The sequence below is a fragment of the Electrophorus electricus genome, chromosome 8 (assembly GCF_013358815.1).
Source record: "Electrophorus electricus isolate fEleEle1 chromosome 8, fEleEle1.pri, whole genome shotgun sequence".
NCBI classification, from domain to species: domain Eukaryota; kingdom Metazoa; phylum Chordata; class Actinopteri; order Gymnotiformes; family Gymnotidae; genus Electrophorus; species Electrophorus electricus.
In genome coordinates this window covers 9,343,019-9,370,176 of record NC_049542.1, presented here as the reverse complement: position 1 = coordinate 9,370,176, position 27,158 = coordinate 9,343,019, and the positions used below count along the sequence as shown (strand labels likewise).

Sequence of the window (27,158 nt, the reverse complement as noted above, 5' to 3'; positions counted from 1 at the left end):
TGTAAGCAATTTGTCACACAGAGAGATGAGGAAAGAAGCCACAAATGCCTCAATGGCACGCAACACCAAGGTCAAAACCAGTTAAGGACAAAAAGGACAAAACCACTCATCCCAAAGTTTTGCATTTAAGCATGGAGACACCTTTTGGGTACTACTGTTAGCATGTTAGGTAGTAGCCAATTTCTGGCCAAGCCTCAGCTGAAAAAGAGATGATTGTTCTGTTATTTTCTGTAGTAGGTTAACAGATAAGGAGTCTGCTTTTTCTGATGTAATCTTCTTTGAAAATATAGCTATACAATTGCTGCATCACCTCAATGGTATATGATGGAATAGCTCAGCGTTCCTATCAAATTTTAACAAATTAACTGCTAATACTTGTTTTGGATTTATACCCTGCTATCCTTCTGTTGGACTTCAGTGTGTATTGATATTAACTGTTCTTTCATGACTGAGCTTTTTGTCTGTTTAATTGAATGCTGCATGGGAATTTTACCATTTCTTGGACATTTATAAGATCAGACATGAGGCCAAATTCCTAAAAGCTACCACCAAATTTAACGTGCAAATAGTACCATGGTAACAGGTTTCCTCTATCATAAATGTGGATTAATGTCATATTTGACCATTTTCTTGGTATATGGTGCTACTGCATTTTGTGCTCATTTACATATGACTTTAATGATTCATATAGAACATATTGTTTGAAGTGAGCATGATTGCAAACTGCAACAATAGTAGTAATACAAAAAGAGAAATGTAGCTTGCTTGAGCAGGATCTCATAATGCCACCAATGTTTGCCATCAGAAATACAATTTTATGTGTTGGAGAGGAATAAATTATGACTAGGTATAGACTGAGGACAGATATATATATATATATATATTTGCACCAACTTGGCATTACCATGCAGTTCGAGTCTTGGTGTAATTTAGAAATATGTTAAATATTTATGTAACTGGCAGTTTTCAGTGTATCGCTGATCTCACAACAGAGGTTAATCGATCATCGGCCTTTGCCACTGGTCATTAATATCTCATCTGCATGTCAATTTTGATTGGCTTTCACCTTGGGGAAAGCTAATTTAGCAGAGCACAGTGCAACAATGGTGCACTAATTGTTGCACTAATTGTAACTTTATGAAAAGGAATTAAATACCGTGTCAAATATTTTGTGTGCTGTAATGCAGTTTCCATTCAATTTTATGAATCTGGCTGATAATTTTCCACTATAACCACATAACTCTCAGCATGCTCTGAGTGCCAGGTGTTTCCCAACTACTCACTCCTCCCCACATGGCTAAGTCAGGGATTAGAGTAATGACATCCACAAAGAATGACCTTTATGTCTTAGTGTTGTGTTTTATATTTTAATATCATTTGTACTGTGGGCCCAATGACAGCATATTTTTGCACTTTACATGGTCCTCGTCTATCTAGGAATATATACCATTGCATAATAATGAAACTCCTGCATGCTTTGTCCACATACAGGATGAGAATGACATAACAAAGATAAAAAGTATAATAATGACACACATAGCAAACTAAAACAATAAATAAAATGGATATCAGATCAGATATAACAAATGATTTTTTCTTTCCTTAATGAACATATTTGATCAGTAACAAGCATTAATAGTGAGTGTAAGCATGCCTTAAATCTGGAAATGTGAATTCTGAATAATTTGCCACAAAGAGGAATATAAAATATATACATGTTGCATGGATCTAATCATGAAGTGATCAACTGAGGCAGTGTTTTGTTTATGTCCAAGATTAAAAGGAGCTGAATTTCAGTCTTGATCTGGGGCATTTTTCACACCCTTGTACAGTGCAGTTGTCATATACATAGTCATATATATGTTTGTTGTTGTTATAGCACACAATACCATATGCATATCATACCATAATAAAACAGGCATATATTTATAGACCTTTATTTATCATCCTTCTTATGCAATTTATCTGGTTTTCTGCCTTGCTTTTTAGCTAGTCTGTGTTCTAAGTAATGTCTAACCATTATACAAGCTATTGTCAAGTATGTGGGGATTTCCTGTTGAATATGTGGAGGCTTCCAATGAGCAGTTAGGAACTTTATAGATATGGTACAGCACAACACAGCTGTCCCTGTTATTAGCTTAATGTTCCAATTTTAAATGATGCAAAATTATATATACACATGTATAATCAGTTAAATGTGTTGTGTTATTCTTAATTGTACGTAACACATTTAACTGATTACAAATGAGTTAATATATAATTTGTTATGATTTTTTAAATTACTGATGCTAATTAACAGTAGCCTATGTGAGTTTTGTATTTCTATGTTGACTGCCTTGACACAGACCATCACTGCACCACACCCCTTGTCTTGTTCTGTATCATGTCTGTGTGTGAGAACTGTTTTACCCCATACATTTTTCCATTATTTTGTCATTAAAGGTCTGGATCACAGCCATGAACAACAACTTGAAATCTGGGACATTCTTCTGGCCTGGATCAGATGTACCTATTAAAGGAAAATTTCCAAATTTCTACAAAGAATATAATGGGTGGGCATATATTAATTAATAATTAGTCTGTGATTTACCCATATTTTTTCAAAATATAAATAGTTTGAATAATGTGCTAAGGCAGGTTTAATGTTCCCTTCCACTGTTTTAGGAAACTGCCATTTGAAAAGAGGGTGACCACAATTTTTGAATGGTTGAGTTTGCCTCAAAAAGAAAGGTGATCATTTTAATGCCAATAATTAGCTACATTATATGTGCATGTGCAAAACAGGCATGTGTACACACAGACTGCATGATTTACAGTATGAAAATGAAGGAAGGGAAATATCCAATTACACTCCTTGTGCAAATTATTGTCACTATCCTTTCTTCCTCATGAATTCTGTCACTGTTTGAGACAAAGGACAAAAGAGAGTGATGGGTTGACTTTGACAGAGAACAAGAGGATGGAGGAAGGAGAATGATTCTCTTGGTGTAAATTTGAGTGTATGCCAATGAGTTAGAATAATAATACTTCCTTGTTTAGTTACTGATGGGAATGTATCTTCTTGTTAATAAAAATAATTAAATAGTAAAACATAATAATACATTATATTTATAATAAAATAATTTTATTTTCAACTGCTTTAGGCCAGACTTTTACACCTTATATATGGAAGAGCCGGACAGTGCTGGTCATCGCTATGGACCAATGAGTAGTCAGGTATTCTTGTAATGAATGGAGTAGAGTACTATGGACCAATGGGCAGTCAGGTATTCTTGTAATGAATGGCGTAGAGTACTATGGACCAATGGGCAGTCAGGTATTCTTGTAATGAATGGAGTAGAGTACTATGGACCAATGAGTAGTTAGGTATTCTTGCATGTGAATAAAACTGCTGTTGCTTCAGAACAAGCTTATAAGCTTATGAGTTCAATTACATGATGAGATCTTATTTTGTGAACACTTGAATAGCTGAAACCCACTAAGGTCATCATTATCAAGGATACTACTTTTTAGAAATTTTTGATTCATACTATCTAAACACTGTTATCCATTATATCAATGTAGACCTTTAGGAAGTTTGCAATCTGTGCATACATAAAGTTTGAATGGAATGTGTATGAAAATATTTACATATTTCCATCTGCTGCATTGTGTTGTAGGTGATTGAGGCTTTAATGAAAGTTGACGGGATTATTAGATTGCTAATGGATGGTCTCAAACAAAGAAAACTCCACAAATGTGTCAACCTTGTTCTTCTCTCTGACCATGGTAAGTTTGTGTATCTTTATATATTGTGCTTCCCTACAAATTCACACCTTAACCAATTTACTGATCCTAAACTTTTATTAGGTACATTTATGCTTATACTGTATAGTGTGACATCTTGCAGTTTTTTTTAAATTATTTTACAGGGAATTGTAAGTTGTAATCCACACAATATTTGGTATGATTGTTCTACTTAAAATTGTCACTGTATTTTTAGAGCATCATTGGTGGATTTTAAAACATAAGTCAATAGTTTACATAAGTGCATGAGTTGGAAAGTCACAGGCATCCTGGCATAAAAAATGCCAAAATATAGTGTAAATAGAGTGCACACCATAGGATTTTCTTTCAATTCTTCCAATTCCACCCATTCCTTACACAAATTATAAAACAAAAGAAATAAAATGTATACCAGCACTAATATTAAGAACATACAAAAAAGGGGGGAGGGGTGTCTTTGTGGTGACTCAGCCAAGATTGGATATGTCTGAGTGTAGTTTGAGCTTCGCCACCAGTCACCATCCATATCATCAAAATACTGCAAAAAGGGAGCCCTAATATTCAGAATTTTTTTCTTGGATCCTCTCAAGCTATATTTTATCTTCTCAAGTTTATGATGATACATGATATCCTGGCATGGGTGGAAGGGGAAGAGTGACTCCATTGTAGATGAACAAGGCAAGTAGAGTGCAAAAGGAGATAACAGTTTGGATGTTTAAAAAGAACCTTGGATGTTTGCCGTATAATGCAATAAGAGGTTCTGGCTGTAGGGATAAATCTGAAAGTGTTTTAAAGATGTCAGTCCAAAATTTTCCTATCTTTGGGCATTTCCAAAACACATGGATTGGATCAGCTGGAGATCCTTGACATCTGTAACCCAAGTCATCAGCATTGAGATATATCTTGGCCACTTTAGCTTTACTCATATGAACATGCTGAAGAATTTTAAACTGAATTAGTTTATGTCTGACACAAGCTGATGATGAGTGAACCTGTTCTCTCCCATTGATCATCAGACACCTCTGTTCCAAGATCCTGTCCAAAATATATTTGTTCCTTTAGCTAAGCTTTATTTTACAAATGATGAGGTCTATATTGGATTTTTGGCACTTAAGACTGTAATTTAGGTTGAGAAGTACATCAGCTGTAGTGGTTGATGGTAGTTCTGAAAAGGTAGGAAACTGCTTTTGGACAAAATGTCATCTTAGTAGGTAATGGAAGAAATGGTTCTGAGGTATGTTGTTGGTTGTAACAGAATATTTTTTGTTTTAGAACAAACTGTTTATGGTAATGATTGTGCTCCTGTGCCAGTCTTTAAAAACTGAGTCTGTGAGGGATAGCCTGAAGACATGATTTACAGTAGAAATTAATTTAATTAGCTTTTATCAAAGTGACCTAATCTTAACCAAAAGACTTGATGTTTATACAAAGCTAATGTGTGTTTATACATGAATATGGAAATTCTATTTATGTGCACATGTAACAATTTAGCATAAGCATAAAGTGGATTCATTAGCTGCATGTCTCCTTTCCTTGAAAAACTTAGACAGTACTTTCTTTGTGCTTACATATTGAGTTCATAAGCAATACAAGCTCTGATTGACAACTACTATGTGCAACAGTTTGGTGCCAAAATGGTGTCTTACAACTTAATGTAAGTTAATGTAAAGGCCTATTAGAGATATTATGAGGCCTGATGCACTGGGCCTTTGTCACGAGGCACATATTTGTATTTAGGTTTCCATCAAAGTATATTTGGCTTCAAGGTATATTCCCATGATGGAGAAAAGCTGTTACAAAGTACAATTTGTAACATGGATTGTCATGATTAAACATTTGCATTACATCACATATTGCTTAAGTTATGTTGAACCAGAAAATGTGCAAAGAAAAATGCCTGACAAATCATTTGTTAGTATTATGTACCTTTTTTGCTCATTTGCATCTGAAAACTAGGAATGGAGGAAGCCTCATGTAAAAAGGCTGCATACGTCTCATCATACCAGGAAAATATAGATGACTTCATTGTCATCCAAGGCCCCGCTGCACGAGTCCGACCTAAACGTATTCCTGAAGAGTTCTTCACCTGTAAGTCCCTGCCTTAACACGTCAAAAGGTGTGTGCATGTATCGGTATAGCATATCCGTTTTCTTCATTATTCTTTAGAAAGTGGATGCATATACAGCCACACCAGTTGTGCTTTATGCAAATCATGAGTGTGCATGTGTTTGTTTATATTTTCTGTGGCTCTATATTTGATATCCATTTGATTTGTTGTTTTTCCCTGTTTTATTCTTTGGCAGTCAATTATGAAGGGCTAGTGAAGAATTTGTCGGTATGGATCTCCTCGCACAGTGTTAATAGTCTGAATTTTTCCTTTTTTTCCCTGTTCCCATTACATTATTGAAGCTTTTATTCTTTAATTTACAACTCCATCCCCTCCATACATGTGAAGTGCAGAGCTCCTGACCAGCCGATGAAGGCCTATCTAAAGGAGCACCTCCCCAAACGGTTCCATTTTGCCAACAACATCCGCATAGAGAGGGCACATCTGTACATGAAGCCTCAGTGGCAAGCGGCCCTGTAAGTGATTCTCATCTTACATCTTTTCCATCGACATAGAAAAGAAGTAATAGATAGTTACAAAACTAACATTGTTATAATTACATATGTTGCGCAATAGTTGTGGTATTATACAGTATAAAGATATAAAGACATTTGGAGACTGACAAAAGAGTCTTAGTGAAGTGAATACATAAAGTTTAAAGATCTTAACATGGGTGTTGTCACCTTTCATTGGTCATCAGAGACGAAGAAGACTTCACCAGTTGGCCACTAAAAGGGATAATGATACAATGCTCCATTTACACTTCTGCCCAGTTATAAACATGTGCTTGCGGCTTCCTTCAGGGGCTATAAATCCTTGCATATTCAATTGTCAGTCCTGGTGATTCTCCATGTTTGTACTTGAGCTGACAACTTTGTTGTGCCCCTTCTTTTCTTCTACAGCCAGCCAAAAGAACTAAAGTACTGCAGTGGAGGCTTCCATGGTTCAGATAATGTCTTCAAAAACATGCAGGTTTGTACAGAACATATGTCACAGGTAATAAATAAGAGATTGTCTTCGACAATCATGCCATGGATGTAACGTTTGGTACTGAAACAGACTCAGAGTCTTGCATGCAACAACTGCAGTGCAGTGTCCAACCCTTAAGATTTGCCTGTTAGGAGAACAGGAACTTTTGCAAATTGGGACTAACTTTAATTGCACAATGCAATCTTTACTAATCTTTTACTAATGTGTCATAGGAAAGAATACATCTTGCTATGTAAATTCACTCATTACCTCTTCTCTCTGAGCAACACTTTTGAATAGTTAATTAACAGGTTGGTGCATGTGTTTCAGTTGTCGGTGAGAATCATAAATGATACATTATGCCTATATACAGCAACAGTTTTGTATGAGTAATGACTTCACTAGGTTCAAAATATTTACAGATCCATATTGTAGATTCTGTTAGAAAAGAAAGAACATTACTGACTTTCTTTGATACAAGCTTATCTCCTTCCCAAATTGTATTGCTGTGTCTCTGCCTGTCCATAGCCATCTTATTAAAGGTTAGAGTTGCAATATGGTCATTATATGCATTTGTCTGTGCATCTCAGAATTTAGTTTCTTCAAGGAAGTAGTAGATAGTGATCTTTTAGACATTGATATATTCATAAAAGTGCTGACATCTTATTTGGATTGCTTTACTATCTTTGAAATACCTGTGTGTTTATTTTAAACCAGGGGAGAAACAGTACAGCTACTCACTGTTCTGGGGGTTCATATTTTCTAAACCTGAAGGCATTATGTGAACTGCCAGTCATTTTTGTGTATTTAAATATATGCGATGCTCATTTAAGTAAAGGGAGGACCATTCAAAACTTTCCCATATGTATTATAACATGTATTGGGATAGAATGATATTTTTATTCAGTAGCTGTACCTTTCTCAAGACATGATAATCTAATGGTAAACCAAACTGCTGGCCTCTGGCCTTACTGGTTGTCGTTGGTTACCTCTGGTCTATACATTGTTTAGATTTTACATAGGCATCAGCAATGAGGCAGTGGGAAACTAAGCTAAAAAGAAAAAAGGAATAAAACAACAACGAATACCTTCCTAACCACCTCATGTGTTTACACTGGCTGTTCATAGTGAGTAAGTCAGTCCACTTTACAAAACTGACAGTTTTCTTAGCAACGACACCAAATGAGATATCATGTATGTCTTTGAAGCAGCTCTAGCTGAAAGCCCTCATGTAGATAATCTTTTATTTTAGAAGTAAGTGTAGGTGACACACCCACAAACCCAGACATTTCCCTTGTAATTAAACCAGTGCATTTGTGCCAGCTTGAGTCAAACGCCCAAGACTGTTTTTCAGCCTCTGCTCCTTTGGAGGCTAAAGCATGCTACTTCCTCTGTTCCTTCCTGCTATGAAAAAAACACTTTCCCAGAGAGTACAGGGGGAAATAAATCAAGTAACAGATGCCATACAGAAGTACTTTTGCACAAGGTTGCTGCAGTAAGTGAATTTCTAGATGTTACAGGATTTTGAGTATAAAATAATTGTCAAAATTTCTCCTGACAACAAAGATCCTCTTTTCTTTGCCGTCCTTTTCAGCCGTCCTTTGTCTCTTCGCACTTGCAAGTCAATTCAAGGCCTGATCATCAAAATAGGAATACTAAACACATTCAGTTCTGCATACATCAACAGTACTCAAACTAAACTACTTACCATTAAAATGGATTTCCCAAGTGTGAGGTTATTCATCTTACACATAAGCCAAGGGTTACAAGTGTGATATTGATAAGTACTATAGGTTAAAAAAAAATTAAAAAGAAAAAAACAAACAAACCAAAACAACAACAAAAAAAAAACAGTTCAGTTGCATGTCAAAGATGGGCAAATACATTTAAAATAAAAGTAGGCAAGGTATTTGAGAGTTGTTTGAGATTCATGGGTTGTTTGAGTTTGTAAGAGCATTTTAGTTAATAGTAAATTAGTTAATTTTAATTGAGTGATTGTGTTAGATTTCAAAGTTCAAGATTTTTTGTCAGGCATTTCAGAAAATTGAACCTTTGAAGAAGCCTTGTTTTGGTTAATATTATTAATATTATTATTAAGTATATGGCATATTTGCGTGTACGCAACCTACAGTCGCATAGCCTTTTGACCAGTGTTTTCATTATGACTGCCATGGGAGAGAATAGTTTTGCTTTCTGAAAAGCTATGCAGAGCACAGCAATTCTATCCTTTCATTTGGGGTTGAAATTGGCAGGCAAGGCAATCGGTTTGTCACCTGCTGCATGGAAAACCCTTAAGGAATTTATGGTTATTGGAAGTATACATATTGGAATTTATGGTTATTGGAAGTATACATATTGGAAGTATTGGGTGGGTTTACTTTTAATATGTAATGGTTTGTAATAAGCTGTATGACTGTAGGTCCAAACAAGGACTTCTAGAAAACCAGACCAGACATTGATTGCTTATTTCTTTTTTATATTTTCTCTATCTCTCTCATTACTTATTCAGCTCTTATTGTTTATATTGTTGCTATAGTAGTGTCCTTTGTCACCCAGAGGAGGATGGGCACCCCCTTTGAGTCTTGGTTCTTCCCAAGGTTTTTCTCCATGCGCTAGGGAGTTTTCCCTTGCCACTGTCACCCTTGGCTTGCACACTTGGGGCTTGGACTCGAACATTTGTAAAGCTGCTTTGTGGCATCAGCTGTTGTAAAAATGCTATAGAAGTTTGACTTGACTTGACTATAGCTAATGGTTACAACTGATTGATAGCTGTAGTCCATAAAGAAATGTAATAAGTTATTACATGGCTCTGGAATGGACTACTTTATTCTAATTGGTCCGAGGCATTCTCTAGCTGATTTATTTTGAAGAAGAGACCATTGAATATCCATTACTGACTTGTGGTTCTGCTAGACCATTTTGCTAAACGGAAGTTTGTAACTTTGCAATTTAATGATCAATAGTCTGTGTCAAATTGATTCCTTTGTGATTAGCCATGTAATAAGCAGCATAATACACGAATTAGCAAAACATTTGGACTGGAACAAGTCCCCAATGTGAATCATTATAATGTGAGCTTTATCCTTTACTTATACCATGTCTATTAGGGATGTCCCAATTATAGTTGCAAACATATTTACATTAGTAAAACCAGTGCAATTTACAAAAATAATTGCTTTAAATGTTTTTTATTAATAAAGAAAAACATCTATATGAAAATGCATTTTATAGAAATTAATGTTTTTGGCATCATTTTGATTGCCTGCATCAAATGCTCTGCTGTATGACATGAGTAGCAGACAGTAAGTACTATAATGTTTAAATTAAAAATGAGTCGATCCAGTCTGCAGTAAGGTGAAGCAATCACATTGGGTAAACATCCAAATCTCAGTAGTAAATCTGAATGCAGTCACATCTACAAGGCTTGTAGGTCACAAATATTGTAGCATGGCAGTGTCTGAGATGTACTGTCAAAGTGGGGAGGATGTATCATGGCTCCAAAAACTCCAGAACAGACACTGCCTGGCCAAAAAAGCTTTAGCTTTTATTACAGCACAGATTCGCTGTGGCATTGTTTCAATAAGCTTCTGCAATGTCACATTTATTTCTGTCCACAGTTGCATTAATTTTTCCCCAAGATCTTGTATTGATGATTTGGACCACTGCGCAAAGTCTTCTCCAGCTTATCCCAAATATTCTAAATGGGGTTCAGGTCTGGACACTCCATGTGTGAAATCCATGTGTGAAAATCCATGCGTGAAAATGATGTCTCATGCTCCCTGAACCATTCTTTCACAATTTGAGCCCGATGAATCCTGGCATTGTCATCTTGGAATATGCCCATGCCATCAGGGAAGGAAAAATCCATTGATGGAATAACCTGGTCGTTCAGTATATTCAGGTAGTCAGCTGACCTCATTCTTTGGGCACATAACGTTGCTGAAACCTAGACCTGACCAATTGCAGCAACCCCAGATCATAGCACTGCCCCCACAGGCTTGTATAGTAGGCACTAGGCATGATGGGTGCATCACTTCAGCCGCCTCTCTTCTTACCCTGATGCGCCCATCACTCTGGAACAGGGTACATCTGGACTCATCAGACCACATGACCTTCTTCCATTGAACCAGAGTCCAATCTTTATGCTCCATAGCAAATTGAAGCTGTTTTTGCCGGTTAGCCTCACAGAGAAGTGGTTTTCATAAGGCTACACAGCTGTTTAGTCCAAATCCCTTAAGTTCCCTTTGAATTGTGTGTGTGGAAATGCTCTTACTTTCACTATTAAACATATCCCTGAGTTCCACTGTTGTTTTTCTACGATTTAATTTCACCACATATTTAAGTGATCGTCAATCACGATCATTCAAGATTTTTTCCGACCACATTCCTTCCTCGAAGATGATGTTTCCCCACTGTCCTTCCACTTTTTAATAATGAATTGGACAGTTCTTAACCAGATTTTAGTAGTTTCAGCAATCTCCTTAGATGTTTTCTCTGCTTGATGCATGCCAATAATTTGACCCTTCTGAAACAGATTAACATCTTTTCCACGACCACAGGATGTGTCTTTCAACATGGTTGTTTAAGAAATGAGAAGCTACTCACTGCATCAGTTAGGGTTAAAAAACTTGTTGTCAGCTGAAAAATAATCACCCATGCAGTAATTTTCCAATGGGAGGTGCTTACACTCTCTATAGTATAGATTGTACACTGCCTGGCCAAAAAAAAGGTCACGTGACCTTTTTTTTTGGCCTAGCAGTGTACAATCTATACTATAGATTGGCTGGTCACCTTAAGCAATGAATTCATATACCGTCTAGGTAATCTTTTGAACCTTGTTGCTGTTTACAAGAAACTTCTTTTGTCATTTGTAAACATTCTCCAAATATTCTCATTGCATGTTTTCTTGTGCATGGATATTCTGGGGTAGGGAACTAGAAAGTTATTTAAACAAAATAACAATAACTATTTCCATAACCCGTTTCAGTTAGACTTCATATTTTAACTTGGCCTCAGCCTCTTACATTATAGTCATTCATGTTCATAAAATGAATGTGTTGTCAGTGGCTGCCAACATGCAAACCAAATTCAGTTTTAAAGTATGACATCCTACTTCTTTTATTTTTTGCCTTGCATTTATTGTATTGCTGCTTATGTGCGGTAATATTCATGTCCACCCTAGTTCTCTTACCAGCTATACTGCAACAAATGCTAATATGGATGTACATGATTCATGTCTTTAGTATTTCTGTGAATGTAAAAAGTTGGGCTTCTTGAACGTCAGTGCAAGAAGTTTTGAAATATTTCCATATTGAAACAAGAAGTGGAATTATTTGTATTCTGTAATCACATCATTCAAACTTCGCTCCATATTTTCTTATTCACGCTCTTTGCTCAGAGTGCTCTGTATTTCCTCTGCTCCAACTGCCCTTCTTTTTTAATATGTATTTAAAAATGAGTTCTTAGCTTAACAAAAATAAGATTAAAAACACTTTAATAAAGGTGTCATATTTTATTGAACTGAAGGAAAACCAGCAGCAGGCTGCAAAAAATATTCACCTAAAATTCATTTAACCAAAAAACAATAATATTGTTTGGTCTGCTGTGTATCAAAAACTATGCAAACTGTTATGTTTTCAAAACACATGTCTTTTTAGATTCCATAGTGAATCCTTTGTGGTTCTTTTTATCTCACTGTACTTGCATTCACCATTAGGAATTTTAATTAGGGACTTGTATTTTGGATCATTTTTATGGTTTTTGTGAAAATATCTAGAGAATTCCAAGCTTGTAAAAATGTATGGTGCAGTTTTATTGTGGACCATAGTCATGTGTTACTGTCACGGACTGCTCCTCTTTCCACTGGTCACATGCTTCATCCCAATGCGTGCAGTGGAATTCATTGTAATTGTTTTTATTTGTAGCCACGCCTCTGGTGTCTGTGCACACCTGCAGATGGTTTAGTGTGTAGAATGTCTGTGTATTTAAACCGAGGTTGGTGTGCGCTGTGTTGCCAGTAGTTGGATGTGTAAACCTAAACATATGTGTATCATTGCTCGTTAGCGTTTGTGTTTCACGATGTTCCATGTATTATGTTTACACCATTTATGTGAGTGCCCTTGTCTTCTGTCTCACAATAAACGTCCATCAACGTCGAGGGAGTCTGAACGTCCTGCTCCTTGCCCTGCGGCACTCAGGCCATTACAATTACAAGGTGCATATTTTGGGTTTTTTGTATTTCTGCATAAATTTGACCTTAGATAATCATCTGATTCTTAAAAATGGAGCCCAGGTAAACAAATTATGCAAAAGGTTATAACTGTTACATTTATTTATTGAAGAAAAATATCCAACATGATATTGTTGTCATAAAAAGTTGTGAACCTCTCTGAGCTAAAGAGGTAATTGATGTCAGGAGTTTCAATCAAGAGTTGGAAGGTTACAAGGGTTACACTGGGAGGTAGATGTTATACAATTTGAGGAAATTCAATACTACTGTTACTCTCTCAAGGAGTGGTCCTAAGGATGCAGCAAATAATATTACAGGAAATCACAAAAAGCCCCAGGGAAACATAGGAGGACCTATGTAATGTTAATGTTCATGAGTCCTCTGAAACACTGCAGAAACACTGAACAATAATGGTGCGCATGAGAGGATAGCAAGGAGGAAACCACTACTCTCCACAAATGGCTCTGCTGCCCACCAGACCACATGGATAAGCCAGAAGCCATTTGGAAGAATGTTTTGTGGACAGATGAAGCCAATAAAGCCTTTAAAAAAAATTTAAAAATTGTGTTATGTTTGTCAAAAACCAAATGTCACATTGTATCATAGGTTCCTCATCCCAGCTCTTAGACAATGGGGGTGGTAATGACATAGTTTGGAGCTGCCTTGCTGCCTCAGGTCTAGGATGGTGTTCAAAGTTCAAAGAAATGGTTAGCAGGAGAAATTCAACATTTTTGAATGGCCAAACCCATGACTTTAACTCAAAAGAAATGCTCAAAGACCTTAAAACAGCAGTTCATACAAGGAAGCCCACCAAAATTCTTCTATCCCATTGGGCAGTATTGATCCAGTTATTGGAAATGATCGACTGAGGTTATTGCTGCTCAAAGGAGTCACATCAATTAATGAAGGCAAGGATGCACCTACTTTTTATGATAAATATATTTCATATTGGATCATTTTGCTTAGTAAATGTAAAAGCTATCTGACTATTTTTGCATCATTTGTTTATTGGGTTTATGGGTTTTACAATTTATGGTAAAAATCTATGCAGAAATACAGTGAATTGTAAAGGGTTTGCAAAATTAATAGTGTCACTGTACTGTTTTTGTTCTGAAAAAGGGCATAGTTGGTGTGGTGTATTATTAGGAGTCCCAAAGTAGTCTGTGGGTGTCCTGCAGGTTAATAGAGACGTAGTGATGTATTTTTAGAGATGTGTATATGAGTGGATGCTATAGAAATACCACTGATTGTATTTGAGTTGGTAGTTGGGTGTGTGTGTGTGTGTGTGTGTGTGTGTGTGTTTTGGTTGTCACAGTGTTTGAATGAAGGGAGACATTTCAGAGGTCTGTAAAGCAAAATCATTGTTTGGGTTAGTAGTCAAAAAGTCTGCAGGAGATTTGGTGGGGTTAACTTTAAAGCTAAAGGAGCTATAGCAGTTTAAAGGCTTGTGATGAGCTATGCAATTAAAACTGAAGGGTAAACTGGTGTTTGGAATGTAGACAGTGGTATGCCTGGGTAAAGCAGCCTTATTATTAAGATTATTAAGCATTTCTTATTCAAAATATATGGTAAAACTGGACAAACTAATTTAATGAAAATATGAAGCTGGGGGAATATAAGAACAGTGCGTTGACATTGGTGTTCATATTTTAAAATGCACAGATGCAGCTCAAAGAGCTTTTGACAAGTGGCGCAAACAGTAAATCACTAGGCATGCTTAGTCACAAAATGTTTTTGTTGTTGTTTTTTTGTGTGATGAAGGTTTAATGATAGTTTGGTCTGTGCGCATCTCCTGCTGTGGTTAGCCAGTAATGTCTAATTATTTCCATAAAGAAAGAGAGAGGTGTGTGGCTTAACTGGCTGTCTGTTACTAAAATTATTCTAAAAAGGAAACAGTTACATAGAAGGGGATTTTTGTATGTTAGTACTGTGCATTACCATAGAGAGGGACAAAAATTCCAAATGCTGTAAGTTATTTTTGTCGAAATGTTTACATGTGGATGCCTTGTGGGCTAGATTTTATTCCCCAATTGTAGCACACTGTCATGATGTAGAGTGTGAGGAGCCAGAGGGATTTTGCAGTTGGGTGAGACATTTCCAGATCACCCTGTTTCAGGAGTAGACTGACTTCATTGTTGTTGCTATAGGGGAAAAACAGTTTTTTCCTTTTTTACAAACATATAATCTCCTTTTTACATACTTGTACATACAAACTTTATTATGACTGTTAATATGAACTGTAGACAGTACAATTCCATATAATAAATTAATCTGTAGATTCTTGTCAGGCCTTGGTGTGCAGTATGGACATTTTATTGCACACCATTCCTGACCAATAACAATTTTATACTAATATATACTAATAACTAATCTAATATTTTGCTTCCTTATATTATACTAATAACTGTCATTTTCTGTAGGCCATTTTTATAGGATATGGACCAGGACTGAAGTTTAAGACAACTGTGGCTCCCTTTGAAAACATAGAAGTGTATAACCTCCTATGTGGTAAGTGGTCTAAAAACCTCTATACCAGTCCGTGAGTGAAATGGAAACTTTCACAAATCTTGCATACACTTGTCATGATGCTGTTCACATAAAATATGATAACATAAAAGTCTTGGTTTCCTATATCACATAAAAAAGAAGGAAACATATCTGTCTATTAATGTGTAAGATTAGATTGATTAGATTGAGAGTTTTCAAAACAGGGTTTTCAAGTTGTACTGGAAACGCATCTTTTGTCTAATGCTGATGCTTTATTTCTACAAAAGATTATATCTGAGTATATGAATTTAGTTTCTCAAACTATTTAATGTTTTCTTAGCAGTAGTATAAAACTTCCTTATTGCATATATTTTATGTTTGATTTATCATTTTTAATTATTAGTCAAAATGTGCAAGAATGACTATTGTAAAATGTGCATTTGGAGTTTATTAATTTTACACAAACCTTTTTTTGCTAATAAAAAGAATGCCAAAAGATTCATGGTGTGAATAATGGGATATTTTGAAGTGTGAGAAAAACTTGGACTAAAGTGAAATAGAAAAGTCATGATACAGCATAATATGGCATAAGCTATACACTTAACAATTTTGAAAGAGAAAAACTTACTGAAGTGCTTAGAAATAAATACCATAACATGTTGGCTCTGGAGCAGAGTAACCAGCAAACAATAACCACTAATCCCTAACTCTTAACTATGTAACTTAGGCCAGTCAGAAATATTTTGTCAAAATTTAAAGGTAAAACTGTGGTAAAATGTGCAATATAAATAAGAAAATGTGCATGTAATTCAATTCAGATCTGTTGGACATTCCTCCTGCCCCAAACAATGGCACTCATGGGAGTCTCAACCACCTCTTGCGGAATCCGCCTCACCAACCTCTTTACCCGGCTGAGGCTTCTGTTGCCTCCATCTGTTCTACTATGGTTCCCTTTCCAGATGACAACCGAGGTTGCGTGTGTAGTTCCCACTCAAAATTCCAGGTTTTCATCACATAAACTCGATCATACCCTGAAATGGTGGTGTGTATGAAGGAATTTTAATAATCCTTTTCAGCTCCACAAAGGCTGGATAGGATAAGGGTTAAAAATGAGCAGATCAAGAGCAATTGCCTTTATCATGCTCATGAGGGCTTTTTGTTTCATACCCAATTGTCATAATAGATATAATGAATTCTGTCAGTGTTTAGCCTTGTGTTTTGCTCCATTTCTGTTTTTTATTATCTATAACATTTATTATTATTATTATTATTATTATTATTATTATCTGTACAAAGGAATTTGAAAGTCATATCTATAAAAAAGTAATTTGAAAGTCCTATAATAATGTTTTTTTTTTTTGTTGCACTTAATTTTTTTTATCTGTTTCAGGTTGAAAATCTCAACCGACAACTCATCAGTTCAGATTCAGGTATGTAGATTATTTGTTTTAAATAAATGTGCTTTTCCACATATGTTTGGATTCATGTTATGCTGTTGTCTCAAGTTTATTTTTGTTGGTTGCTGCAATAGTGAATTAGGCATGAGCTCATTGTGGTTTTTTTGTTTTTTTTATTTTTAACAACTCAGGATGTAGTGAGCTAACTGCAAGCCTCATATAGGCTACTATTCTGTGTTAAATATGGTATTCTGAATGTTTATGTATTAAAATCATATTTTGTTTGCTGGATATAGCCTTTGACTGTTTTTATTTGTCAGTTATTTTTCTTGTGTTTTGTGTATGTTAGACATAAGCAGAACATTGAAAAGTGTTCATATTTATGACATATTTGTGTAAATCATGTACCCTGACAGATTTGAGTGCCAAGCAGCGTCACCTACCATATGGACTTCCTCGGGTTCTACAAGAGAATGCACACTACTGCATGCTTAATCATTCCTCCTATATTAGTGGATACAGCAAAGACATTCTTATGCCTCTGTGGGTTGCTTATACCCTGGAACCACAGGTGAGTTTGTCCTTGGTTTCATTAAAAAACAGTTGAAGGTATTTGAACAGTGTTTGATGGTCCCTGTAATTTCTGTATGGAGGCTCTGTGCTAAAAGAGGCTACCCCAGAGGTGACCCTGCCCCAGCACTTTTAAGTCATATTTTTGTTTCTCATGTTGTCTTTCACTACATTTATGAACCATTCATTATATGGTCAAACCTCAATATAAATCAGGAGCATTGCCCAGAGTACTGTCCATGTATTCTTATACTGTTTATCACATTTTCCTTTTATATTACCATTTTTCTTTTTAGGACAGATTTTTATGAAATAATCATTTCTATGCCTTCTGTTGAATGTAAAGTACATAAATAATATGTATAAATTATAATAATATTGGTTAAAGACCCACGTGTGAGGGAGAAAATTTAACCCCTACCCCCCACCCCCAAAGTATTTTATATATAAACTCACCCACTTTTTTAGATACACCTGTTCAAAAGCTTGTTAATGCAAATATCTATGACCTGATGAAGTTCAAACTGAGCATCCGAATGGGGAAGAAAGGTGATTTAAGTGTGGCATGGTTGGCTGTGCTAGACGGGCTGGATTGAATATTTCAGAAACTGCTGATTTACTGGGATTGCTTGTTTAATCCTTGCATGCAATAACATCATTGTTCATTCAACCCATGGACATTGGAATGCCTTTGCATTTGGCACCAGTATGCAAACAAACAAACAATATAAAATCACTGTAAGAATTTATAAGAGACAAAAATGGGAATGACTCCAGCTAGACACATAGACACAAAACAACAAAAAAAGTGGCAAACAATTTAAATCAAATCAAATTTATTTATATAGTGCTTTTTACAACAGATGTTGTCACAAAGCAGCTTTACAGATGGCTGAGTCCAAGCCCCCAGTGAGCAAACCAAGGGTGACAGTGGCAAAGAAAAACTAGAGCATGAGGAAGAAACCTTGGGAGGGCCAAGACACAAAGGCGGTGGGCCTTCCTCCTCTGGCTGATTTAGTATGCTTATCAAAATAAAATGAGCCTGTGTAGCAAAACTGAGGAAGCTTATGATAAAATTTAAAACATCAACTCTACACTCGAAAGATTTTCCTAAAAAGAATGCGTGAACAGACAGAAGACCTTCTGCCTTACACTGCGGGGAGAAACACAAGAGACAAGTACAAGAGACAGCATGTTGTGATTCTAAAGATATAAAGAACAGGAACCATACCAGATTGTAGAACAGTCAAGTTTGCACATGCTGGAACCACAAATTATTGCAAATATTTGGCACATGGCTAATTACCTAAGCAAAGTTTTCCATATGCTCTCACTTACCATAGCATTAAAGGAGCTTCTTTGTGACAAGAATGAGGGGTCTACAGTTGCAAGCTTGTTAATGAGTCAAAGGGGATTTGAGTTCTCCCAAAGATGAAGCAGCTGCAGGCATGACCTCATATGACCCTGGAGCTGCTTAAATACTGAATATAATGAACATGGAAATTAATCATGTTATTTATAATCTGTTATTTAGAGCTTATTGGAAGCAAAGAAACCATTTGACAAAGCAGAGAAGGAAGCATAAAGACACCTGTATTCTCTGTCAAAGCAAAGATGTTTTTCAGCAAAAGGCAAGAGCAAAAAAAGTCATTTGAGTTCTGACAGTGTGGTTCTGACAGGGCAAATTCTTCACAACAAGGTCACCAAGGCAGATAGCATAAAAAATCAAACTTATAAAAGAACAATTAAGCTCTGGTTATAACTATCACAAAATTGGTGTGCATAGACAATGCAGGGAAGGTAGTGCTGTTTCTCAGCACATTTGCAGCTGTTTTCCCTGCTTTAGCAGTCACCAGGACATGCAAAAGTCTCTCTTTTTATCTTGTTGGACAATAAGTCACAGTAAAACTGACTTCCACTGCTGAGCTCCAAAGGGTTTGGCCTACTTTTAATGCAGATACATTACAAATTTCATGTACATAATGTAGCATGTCCATGTAAAGTCACCTATCCCAGCCAACTCACTTTTCCAGTTCCAGTATGAGACCAGCTCATAGTGAAAGATGCACTAGTGTAAAAGTGCACACACCATCAAACAGTGTGGTTCCCTGCACTCTGTAGTCACATCAGAGAAGTAGTGAATACCTGCAGAGACTTATAGATTAGTCACCAACTCCACAGTAAGCCACGTCTTCCCACCTACCCTTGACATGCCTGGTAAAGATGACATATACAGAGGTAGCCCACCTCACGTCCACCAACTCTGAGACTGATTTAAGGATTAACACAAGTTTTTACCTAACATGGTGTTAGAGAAAAAGAGGAACTAAGAGTGGTTTTGGCTCGTCATTCCAATCTGCTGGATCGCGATTCCTCACCAATTACTAACTGGGGTGGGGGGACCACACTTTGTCTTAAGTGGCAAAACCCTGCAAAGGAGTCAGACAAGGAATGAAGTGTGTATCATATGCACACAGTATAACTACTATCATCTACTGCCCCAACTACCAAAGGAATAGATGATAGGTGTAGTAGGTGAGAGGTATATTAGGTGTAGTTTGTAAGAATTTTGTTTATTATTTCTAAAAATGGGAAGAGGTCCCAGAAGTGATTTCCAGAGAGTTCAACTAAAGGATCATCACTTTTCACATTCCTGTCTCACTGCTTTTAAAACTATCCTAGATGAAAACTACACCCTGTCTTCCTAACAGCTTGAGTATAGGTCAGTTTGGCTTGACTTCATAAGGCACAGTGTATCCTGTGTCCCCTCTGGTCATAAGGTTATATTGCAGCTGTATCCCTCACTTATGCTCTGCCTCCCTGTTTCTCTCAAATGCACATGATCAGGTTGGCGTGCCATGTTTAAATTGCTCAGAAGAAGAGTGTGTTCGTGCTGATGTGCGCATACCAGCCGAGTTGAGTCAGAACTGCTCCAGCTACAAGGACAAGCCCACCCTGACATATGGATTTCTCCATCCTCCCAGTGAGCTTCACAGGATGTTCATGTTTTTGCACAGACCTAGGTTAAATAATCAGACGCTGTGTGTGGGTGTGACTTACTTCTCAGTCATTGAAACCAGGAGTGTGGTCACTTGGAAAAATGGGATTTAATAAGTGATTGAGCTGTACTGCTTGTTACTTCTAATTCCTACAGCAGTATATTCAACTCAATTAACCAGATTTTCCCCTGCAGATTTTGGTCCAAATGGAACTGCATCTGACTCCTTAATTACAAGTAATATGGCACCAATGTTTACAGCCTTCAAAGGTAGTTTCTTATTTCATCTTGACAGAAAAATGAATTATTTTTCATGGATACTAGCATGAATGTACATTCACCAACCACTTCACCAAAAACACCTTGTAGGAAAACACTTATTTTGTTTTGATCACAGTAACACTGTAAACCACAGGACTGGAAAACATTTGGCTGGCAGGCTGCTAGAAAAAGATTTGCCAACAGATGGGCTACAGATGGGTCTATATTTATAGTTATAAAGTGCACATAGAAAATGACTATACTTAATAAAGTGGTTTGTATAGATTTTTATACATACAAGACATGGTTTCTAATAATGTGTTTGGTCAGTGTACAGTAAATTAATTTAACGAATGAAATGAACTTGAATCTACTTATTTATTTATTTTTCTAATATTTTTCCCTCAGCTTTTTACCAAGTTCAGTTTGACTACTCTTTGTGTAGTGTTTAAATGGTGTCTTGTGTAAATATTTTCCATTAACACACCTATGTCTAGTCATATTCCAGAAATATTTTAATACAGGAAAAAAAACAAAAAACATCAAGCCATCAAGTCCAGCTGACTACTATAAGTCAGAATAATGGCACATTTAAAGCAGGAGGATTAACTTTGATGTAGGGTCAAGATCACAGATTTGTTTGTGTATCCTTTTGGTCTAACAAAGAACGACTATTCCAGGGTTATTTGTGGAATATCTCCAGGGCTTATAAAAAATTAAGTTCAGTTAGATATAACAGTAGACCTTATGTGAAGTGCATGTATGTTTTTAGGTGTATTTTTCTAAGAAAATAATGAGTCCTACACAATTTCCACAACTAACTTATTTTATTTAAAAAACAAACAAACAAACAAACCCACAGACATATACAGTGATAGACTGACAAATATTAAAGTTTTGTCGACTGCCAGAAAGTGCTCTGTTCTCATTAAATGTTGTGAAACGTTTAGATCAGTGTCAATAAAAATTGGACATAATGTGGAAACTATGCATACTAAATATTGGTCTTAATTCTTTGGTTTGGATGCAGTGAGTTATTTTTTAACTTTAAAGTATCTTCATCAAATGTCTTTCTATTGATGACTTATTGCCCTCTAGTGGCTACTGTCAGACACTGATTTAATATTCATTTCTTTTCAAATTCAGAAGCCCAGCTCTTAGTACTGAGTAGTTATATCACTGCTGTTTACAAGTTAATTTGAAGTGACATGGTTATAGTGACTATTTGATTTTACCATGTGCATTTAAAGGCTTCAATCTCCCTATAAGACTTACTGTGACTAATAACACCTTGCCCTCTTTACATTATCATGGATGTGTGTTATATTTTCATTGCTTGTTTTCACAGGTATTTGGAATTACTTGCACAATAGTCTAGTGGTAAAATATTCTCAAGATCGGAATGGTGTGAATATCATGACTGGACCAATATTTGATAAAGACTTTGATGGGAATTATGACATCATGACTGGGAAGATAGTGTAAGTTGTCTGACGAGAAAAAAATCATTTATACAGATGGATGTTTGTGCGTTCCTTTTTTTCTAAAAACTAACTGAGCCATTGCTTTAGGTTATTTTAAATCTTCAATATGTTATCTATGACTTCTTTGGATTACATATTACCTAATCTAGTGTAGTATTCATTAGTCATGGGCAATATGTATGTAATGCTGTCAAGAATGTATACAACCTTAGTTTGCTATTAATAAACATTATACATTTATATTTTTAATTACTATGTCAGAAATATTAAAAAAATAATGTCATTGTTAATTTTTCTGTACCAGGAAGGAAACACCCTTACCTACACATTTCTTTGTGATTTTGACGAGCTGTAAGAACTCCTCTGTGGTTGTACAACAGTGTGATGGACCTCTTGAGGCTGTTTCTTTCATTCTTCCCCACAGGTCTGACAACCTGGAGACCTGTCATGTGAGTCATAAACTTAAATATGTAGAAACATTATATCCTCACCCTGTTCTCATGTCGATGTTTAACTGGGTATTGAGGCAGACCTGTGTAGATCTGTTACAAGTAAATTGTCAGACTTGTACATATATGATGGCTTGTGTGATCAGCAGAACATACAGTCAACTAAATTCTACTAAACTAGTAAACTAAATTTTAAATTAAGTAAACTAAACTGCTAAACTAAATTTAGTAAACTAAATTCTGCAGTCAACTAAATTCTTAGTAGCACAGATAATAATGTCCAAAATGCCTTACACTATATGTACACTGGACAGACTATACACTCTATTATTACACTAGACAGACTATACACGCAACAGCATCATAATTAGAAAAATTTAGAAACTATAATTTTTAATTAACCTTTTTTTTTATACTTGGAGTACACTGAGGGTAGTCTTAATTTGCAGTGGAGCTGAACAATAATTATAAATCATGACGTTGAAAGGAGTAGCTCAAAACTATTAGAGGATAAAAGAATGCCAATATGAAACAGTAAGTCAGTCAAAATAAAATTTAAGAAGCGATTAAACATTATTAACTCATGAGTATATGGAAACTATAGTCTGTTTGTTATTTGTGGAATTACACAATTTGTTTACCATTTTCCAACTCTGTAACAATGGTTAAATTTTGACCACAGGACTAGAGTTGGCTGTCTAATTTTAGGTTGCAGGCCTCTGTCAACCCAGGTGAGATGCAGTGACATGCATAAAAACTCTGCTGTGCCTGATAACTGTGCAAACCTCACACTCTGGTCATAAAGTGAAGACTGATGTACAGGAGAGAGTGTGGTTAAATAACTGTCTGAAATCTGGGATGCAGCCTTAGTTTAGTTTAAGGAATGTGCATGTAGGTTATCTTAACATAATGAAGTGACCAGTGAGTGTAGGTACAAGGAAGGTGTTGTGTTTTTATGTATAAAACAGAAAATTGAAATTGTCCAGATTAACATGATCAGTGTAGGAACTCATGCAAATTTAAAGTCTCACTTAAGGTTCATCTTTGGTGACAGTATACAGCATAGAACATTTTCTAAGTAAAGACTTAACATTAACCACAGGGGTTAGATAATATATAGGTGTACCAATTATGAACAGATACACTGAGGCAGAGGATGTGTAAAATGATCAGGAAGCAGTCTGAGCTAGGCTGTTTGTCCAACCTGACTGACTAAATGACAGAACGAGAGATCACAAAGGATTTTTTTGCTGTGTGTGCTTGCTTGCTTGAACTTCCATTAATCTTTGTTCTCATGTTGCTTACTCCTGCAGAACAAAAGTGACTACTCATGGGTTCAGGAGTGGGTTCAGCATCACGTGGCACGGGTTCGAGATGTTGAGCTTCTAACTGGCCTGAGTTTTTATCATGACCAGTTATCTGTTGGAGATGCATTACAACTCAAGACCTTTCTAAATACCTTTTAGCATTTGCTCCTAGGGACTAAAGTCAGACCACCTTATGAGACTGGTTATAAGTCTGGGTAACATAAGGACCTTCATTAAACTTTACACCAATGTGAGGCTGTAATCAACCAAAGATGTAAAATAATATAAAGAATTTCTTCTTTTTGATAAAGGAGACTAATTTTAATGACCATTTTATAAAGACAAGTTGGTTTTGTTTATACTGTCAGCCATGTTTTTAACATCTTGGACACCACATCCAGAAATTGTTGTTTCATACATGCTCAAGATATTGTGCTTAAAAAAGAGAATTGGAGAATTTCAAACAAGGAAAAAGCTATTTGGAAACAGGATAAGCCGTATATTATAAAAAAGAAAGATATATATATATATAAATTAAATTTAGTTGTGCACATATTGGTTGTTCATATTACACAACAATTCAACATCAAAAGGCATGACAATAAAAACATAATCGTATTTCCCAGGTGAGTAATTTATGTACAATGACAAAGGTTTTAGATATTTTATATAGGTTATACTTACAGACCAAGCAATAGTAGAATAAAAGGAGCTTCACATATTTGGATGTGCCTTCAGTTATTTCTTATTTTATGTACTCTGCATTGTTGTACTGTATATTCTGGATGTTGTGTACCCTTCATTGTTAAATCACATAAATTAATTTTGGGTTTATCTCTGGTGTATGTTTGTTCCCTGTATTGGCAACCTGCAGTTTTATGGGGCACTAGTAGCCTAGTGGATAAGACTTTGGCCTACCAATTGATTAGAAGGTTACAGGTTTAAATCCACAGTTGGGCCCTTGACCAAGGCCCTTATCCCTTTCAGCTCTATAGGTGCTGTACAATGGCTGATCCTGTGCTCTGACCCCAGCTCCCAAAGCAACTGGGATATGTAGAATATTTCATTGCCTTGTTCTGAGAATATTAATCTTGCTGTTTTACATCAGAAAGTCTGAAGTTCTAATAAGAAAATGTAGGTAATGAATGAGTGGAATGCAGTTTTTTATAAGCACAAGGATATGCAAATCTCTAGAGTATCCCAATGGGTCTGTTAATGCAACACAAGAGTGGAACTCATGTGCTAATGGCTCCAAGGCAATGAAGTGTATCCAAAGGCCCACACCCTTTTACTGCACTATCAACAAACCTGCATATTATCTAAGTCTGAGACTAGGTCAGTGCCTGAAATGATGGAAGGAAGGTTATTTCATAGCTGTGGGGCTTTGCCGGAATGAGCATACCACTGCAGAATTTTTCATAATTCTAAGCATCGTATGCAGGTGTTACAATCAATATAGAATTTAACTGGCAGGCAAAGTAGGGTTATTAAGATGGGACTAATAAGTAATCCAACCTAGAGGCAATAAATTCATGAAATAGTTTCTCTATATGTGTTGAGTGTACATTTCTTAGCAATATTAGATGTAAGATGAGAAGCCTAGTTTTAATTTTCCTACAAGCAAGGCAACTAACCCTCAAATTCTCTTTGGGTGCTAGCTGAAGTGGATGCCCACTGCCCACACACTGTGGGTGTGTTTAATGCCATAGATGGGCTAAATGTATAGATTCAATTTCCCCATAGGGATTAATAAAGTACCTTAATTAAAATTTAATTAATTAAATAGTGAAAGTTGGTAGCCTATATATGAATAAATATAAAAAACGATATATTTCCAAAAAATGACAGACATACAGGTCTGGAAAAAAATGAGACCACTCTCATTATTCTTAAATCAGCATCTCCGCATGTTCAGCAGAAATTCCATTCAAGTGTTTTTTGAATTCCTTCACAGACACACCTCATCTCTCATGAGATGCTGAATAGGTGATCACCTTAACAAAATCCTGTTCTAACGAGCAACAGCATAAAAACCACTGCTGCTGTCGTCACTATTCTCTTGTTATAGAACCAGCTGGATGGGAAAAGCAATGCTAGCAGTACTACAGTAAACTACAGTAAAGCAGTACTACCCAAAAGGTAAGTGTAGTCAAAATACAGCTACAGACTATGCCAAAAGAGTTCATCCCCTCCCTACTCACTACTAAGTTTGGAGGATCTAGGACTGCATGCATCCCTGTGTGACTGGATCTCCAACTTCCTAACAGACAGACCACAATCAGTACGGGCAGGCAACTGTGTCTCATCCACCCTCACCCTCAGCACTGGAGCTCCTCAGGGTTGTGTCCTAAGCCCCCTGCTCTACTCACTGTACACCTACGACTGCACAGGCACTTCCAGCTCCACCATCATTGTCAAGTTTGCTGATGATACCGTCATCGTGGGCCTGATCTCGGACAATGATGAGAGGGCCTACCTGGAGGAGATTAAACACCTGGAAAACTGGTGCAAGGAAAAGAATTTCCTTCTAAACGTCAGCAAGACAAAGGAGCTGATCGTGGATTGCAGCAAGAAGCAGGAGCAGCATTACCAACCTGTGAGGATCAGTGGAACCACGGTGGAAAGAGTAGATAGTTTCAGGTACCTTGGTGTTCACATCTCACAGGACTTGTCCTGGTCCCGCCACACCAACTCCCTGGCAACGAAGGCTCGTCAGCGTCTTTACCACCTCAGATGCCTAAGAGACTTCAGACTGCCCTCCAAGGTACTGTGGAACTTCTACTGCACTGTTGAGAGCATCCTCACGGGGGACATCACAGTCTGGTTTGGGAACAGCACCAAGCAGGACAGACAAGCACTCCAAAGGGTGGTGCGTTCAGCAGAGCGCATCACTCATACGGAACTTCCTGACCTGCAGAGCAGCTATTACAAGCGGTGCCAGACCAAGGCTAGGAGGATTGTGAAGGACCCCACCCAGCCCAACAATAGACTCTTCTCTCTGTTGAGGTCAGGGAAGTGCTTTCGCTCCCTGATGACCAAGACAGAGAGACTGAAGAGGAGCTTCTTCCCACAGGCCATTCAAGCCCTGAATCAGGGAAAATGATAAACTGTGGGGACTACCACCACCATGTAACT

General features: G+C 36.6%; 1 protein-coding gene across 2 annotated transcripts in view; it reads left to right on the top strand.

Moving 5' to 3' along the window:
* The window catches only part of enpp1 (ectonucleotide pyrophosphatase/phosphodiesterase 1), a 56,129-nt gene extending 31,272 nt beyond the window's left edge, over positions 1 to 24,857 (top strand). For both annotated transcript variants that reach the window (XM_027001161.2, XM_027001153.2), the window contains 17 exons: positions 2,443 to 2,552; positions 2,665 to 2,730; positions 3,144 to 3,216; positions 3,660 to 3,768; positions 5,722 to 5,853; positions 6,069 to 6,100; positions 6,221 to 6,348; positions 6,775 to 6,844; positions 15,491 to 15,578; positions 16,376 to 16,560; positions 16,948 to 16,987; positions 17,371 to 17,525; positions 20,372 to 20,507; positions 20,718 to 20,792; positions 22,132 to 22,264; positions 22,572 to 22,716; positions 24,030 to 24,857. In XM_027001161.2, the coding sequence (XP_026856962.2) occupies positions 2,443 to 2,552; positions 2,665 to 2,730; positions 3,144 to 3,216; positions 3,660 to 3,768; positions 5,722 to 5,853; positions 6,069 to 6,100; positions 6,221 to 6,348; positions 6,775 to 6,844; positions 15,491 to 15,578; positions 16,376 to 16,560; positions 16,948 to 16,987; positions 17,371 to 17,525; positions 20,372 to 20,507; positions 20,718 to 20,792; positions 22,132 to 22,264; positions 22,572 to 22,716; positions 24,030 to 24,182 (1,830 nt within the window). In that variant the 3' untranslated portion in view covers positions 24,183 to 24,857. The remainder of the gene's footprint in view (positions 1 to 2,442; positions 2,553 to 2,664; positions 2,731 to 3,143; positions 3,217 to 3,659; positions 3,769 to 5,721; positions 5,854 to 6,068; positions 6,101 to 6,220; positions 6,349 to 6,774; positions 6,845 to 15,490; positions 15,579 to 16,375; positions 16,561 to 16,947; positions 16,988 to 17,370; positions 17,526 to 20,371; positions 20,508 to 20,717; positions 20,793 to 22,131; positions 22,265 to 22,571; positions 22,717 to 24,029) is intronic.
* Positions 24,858 to 27,158: the final 2,301 nt, after the last annotated feature.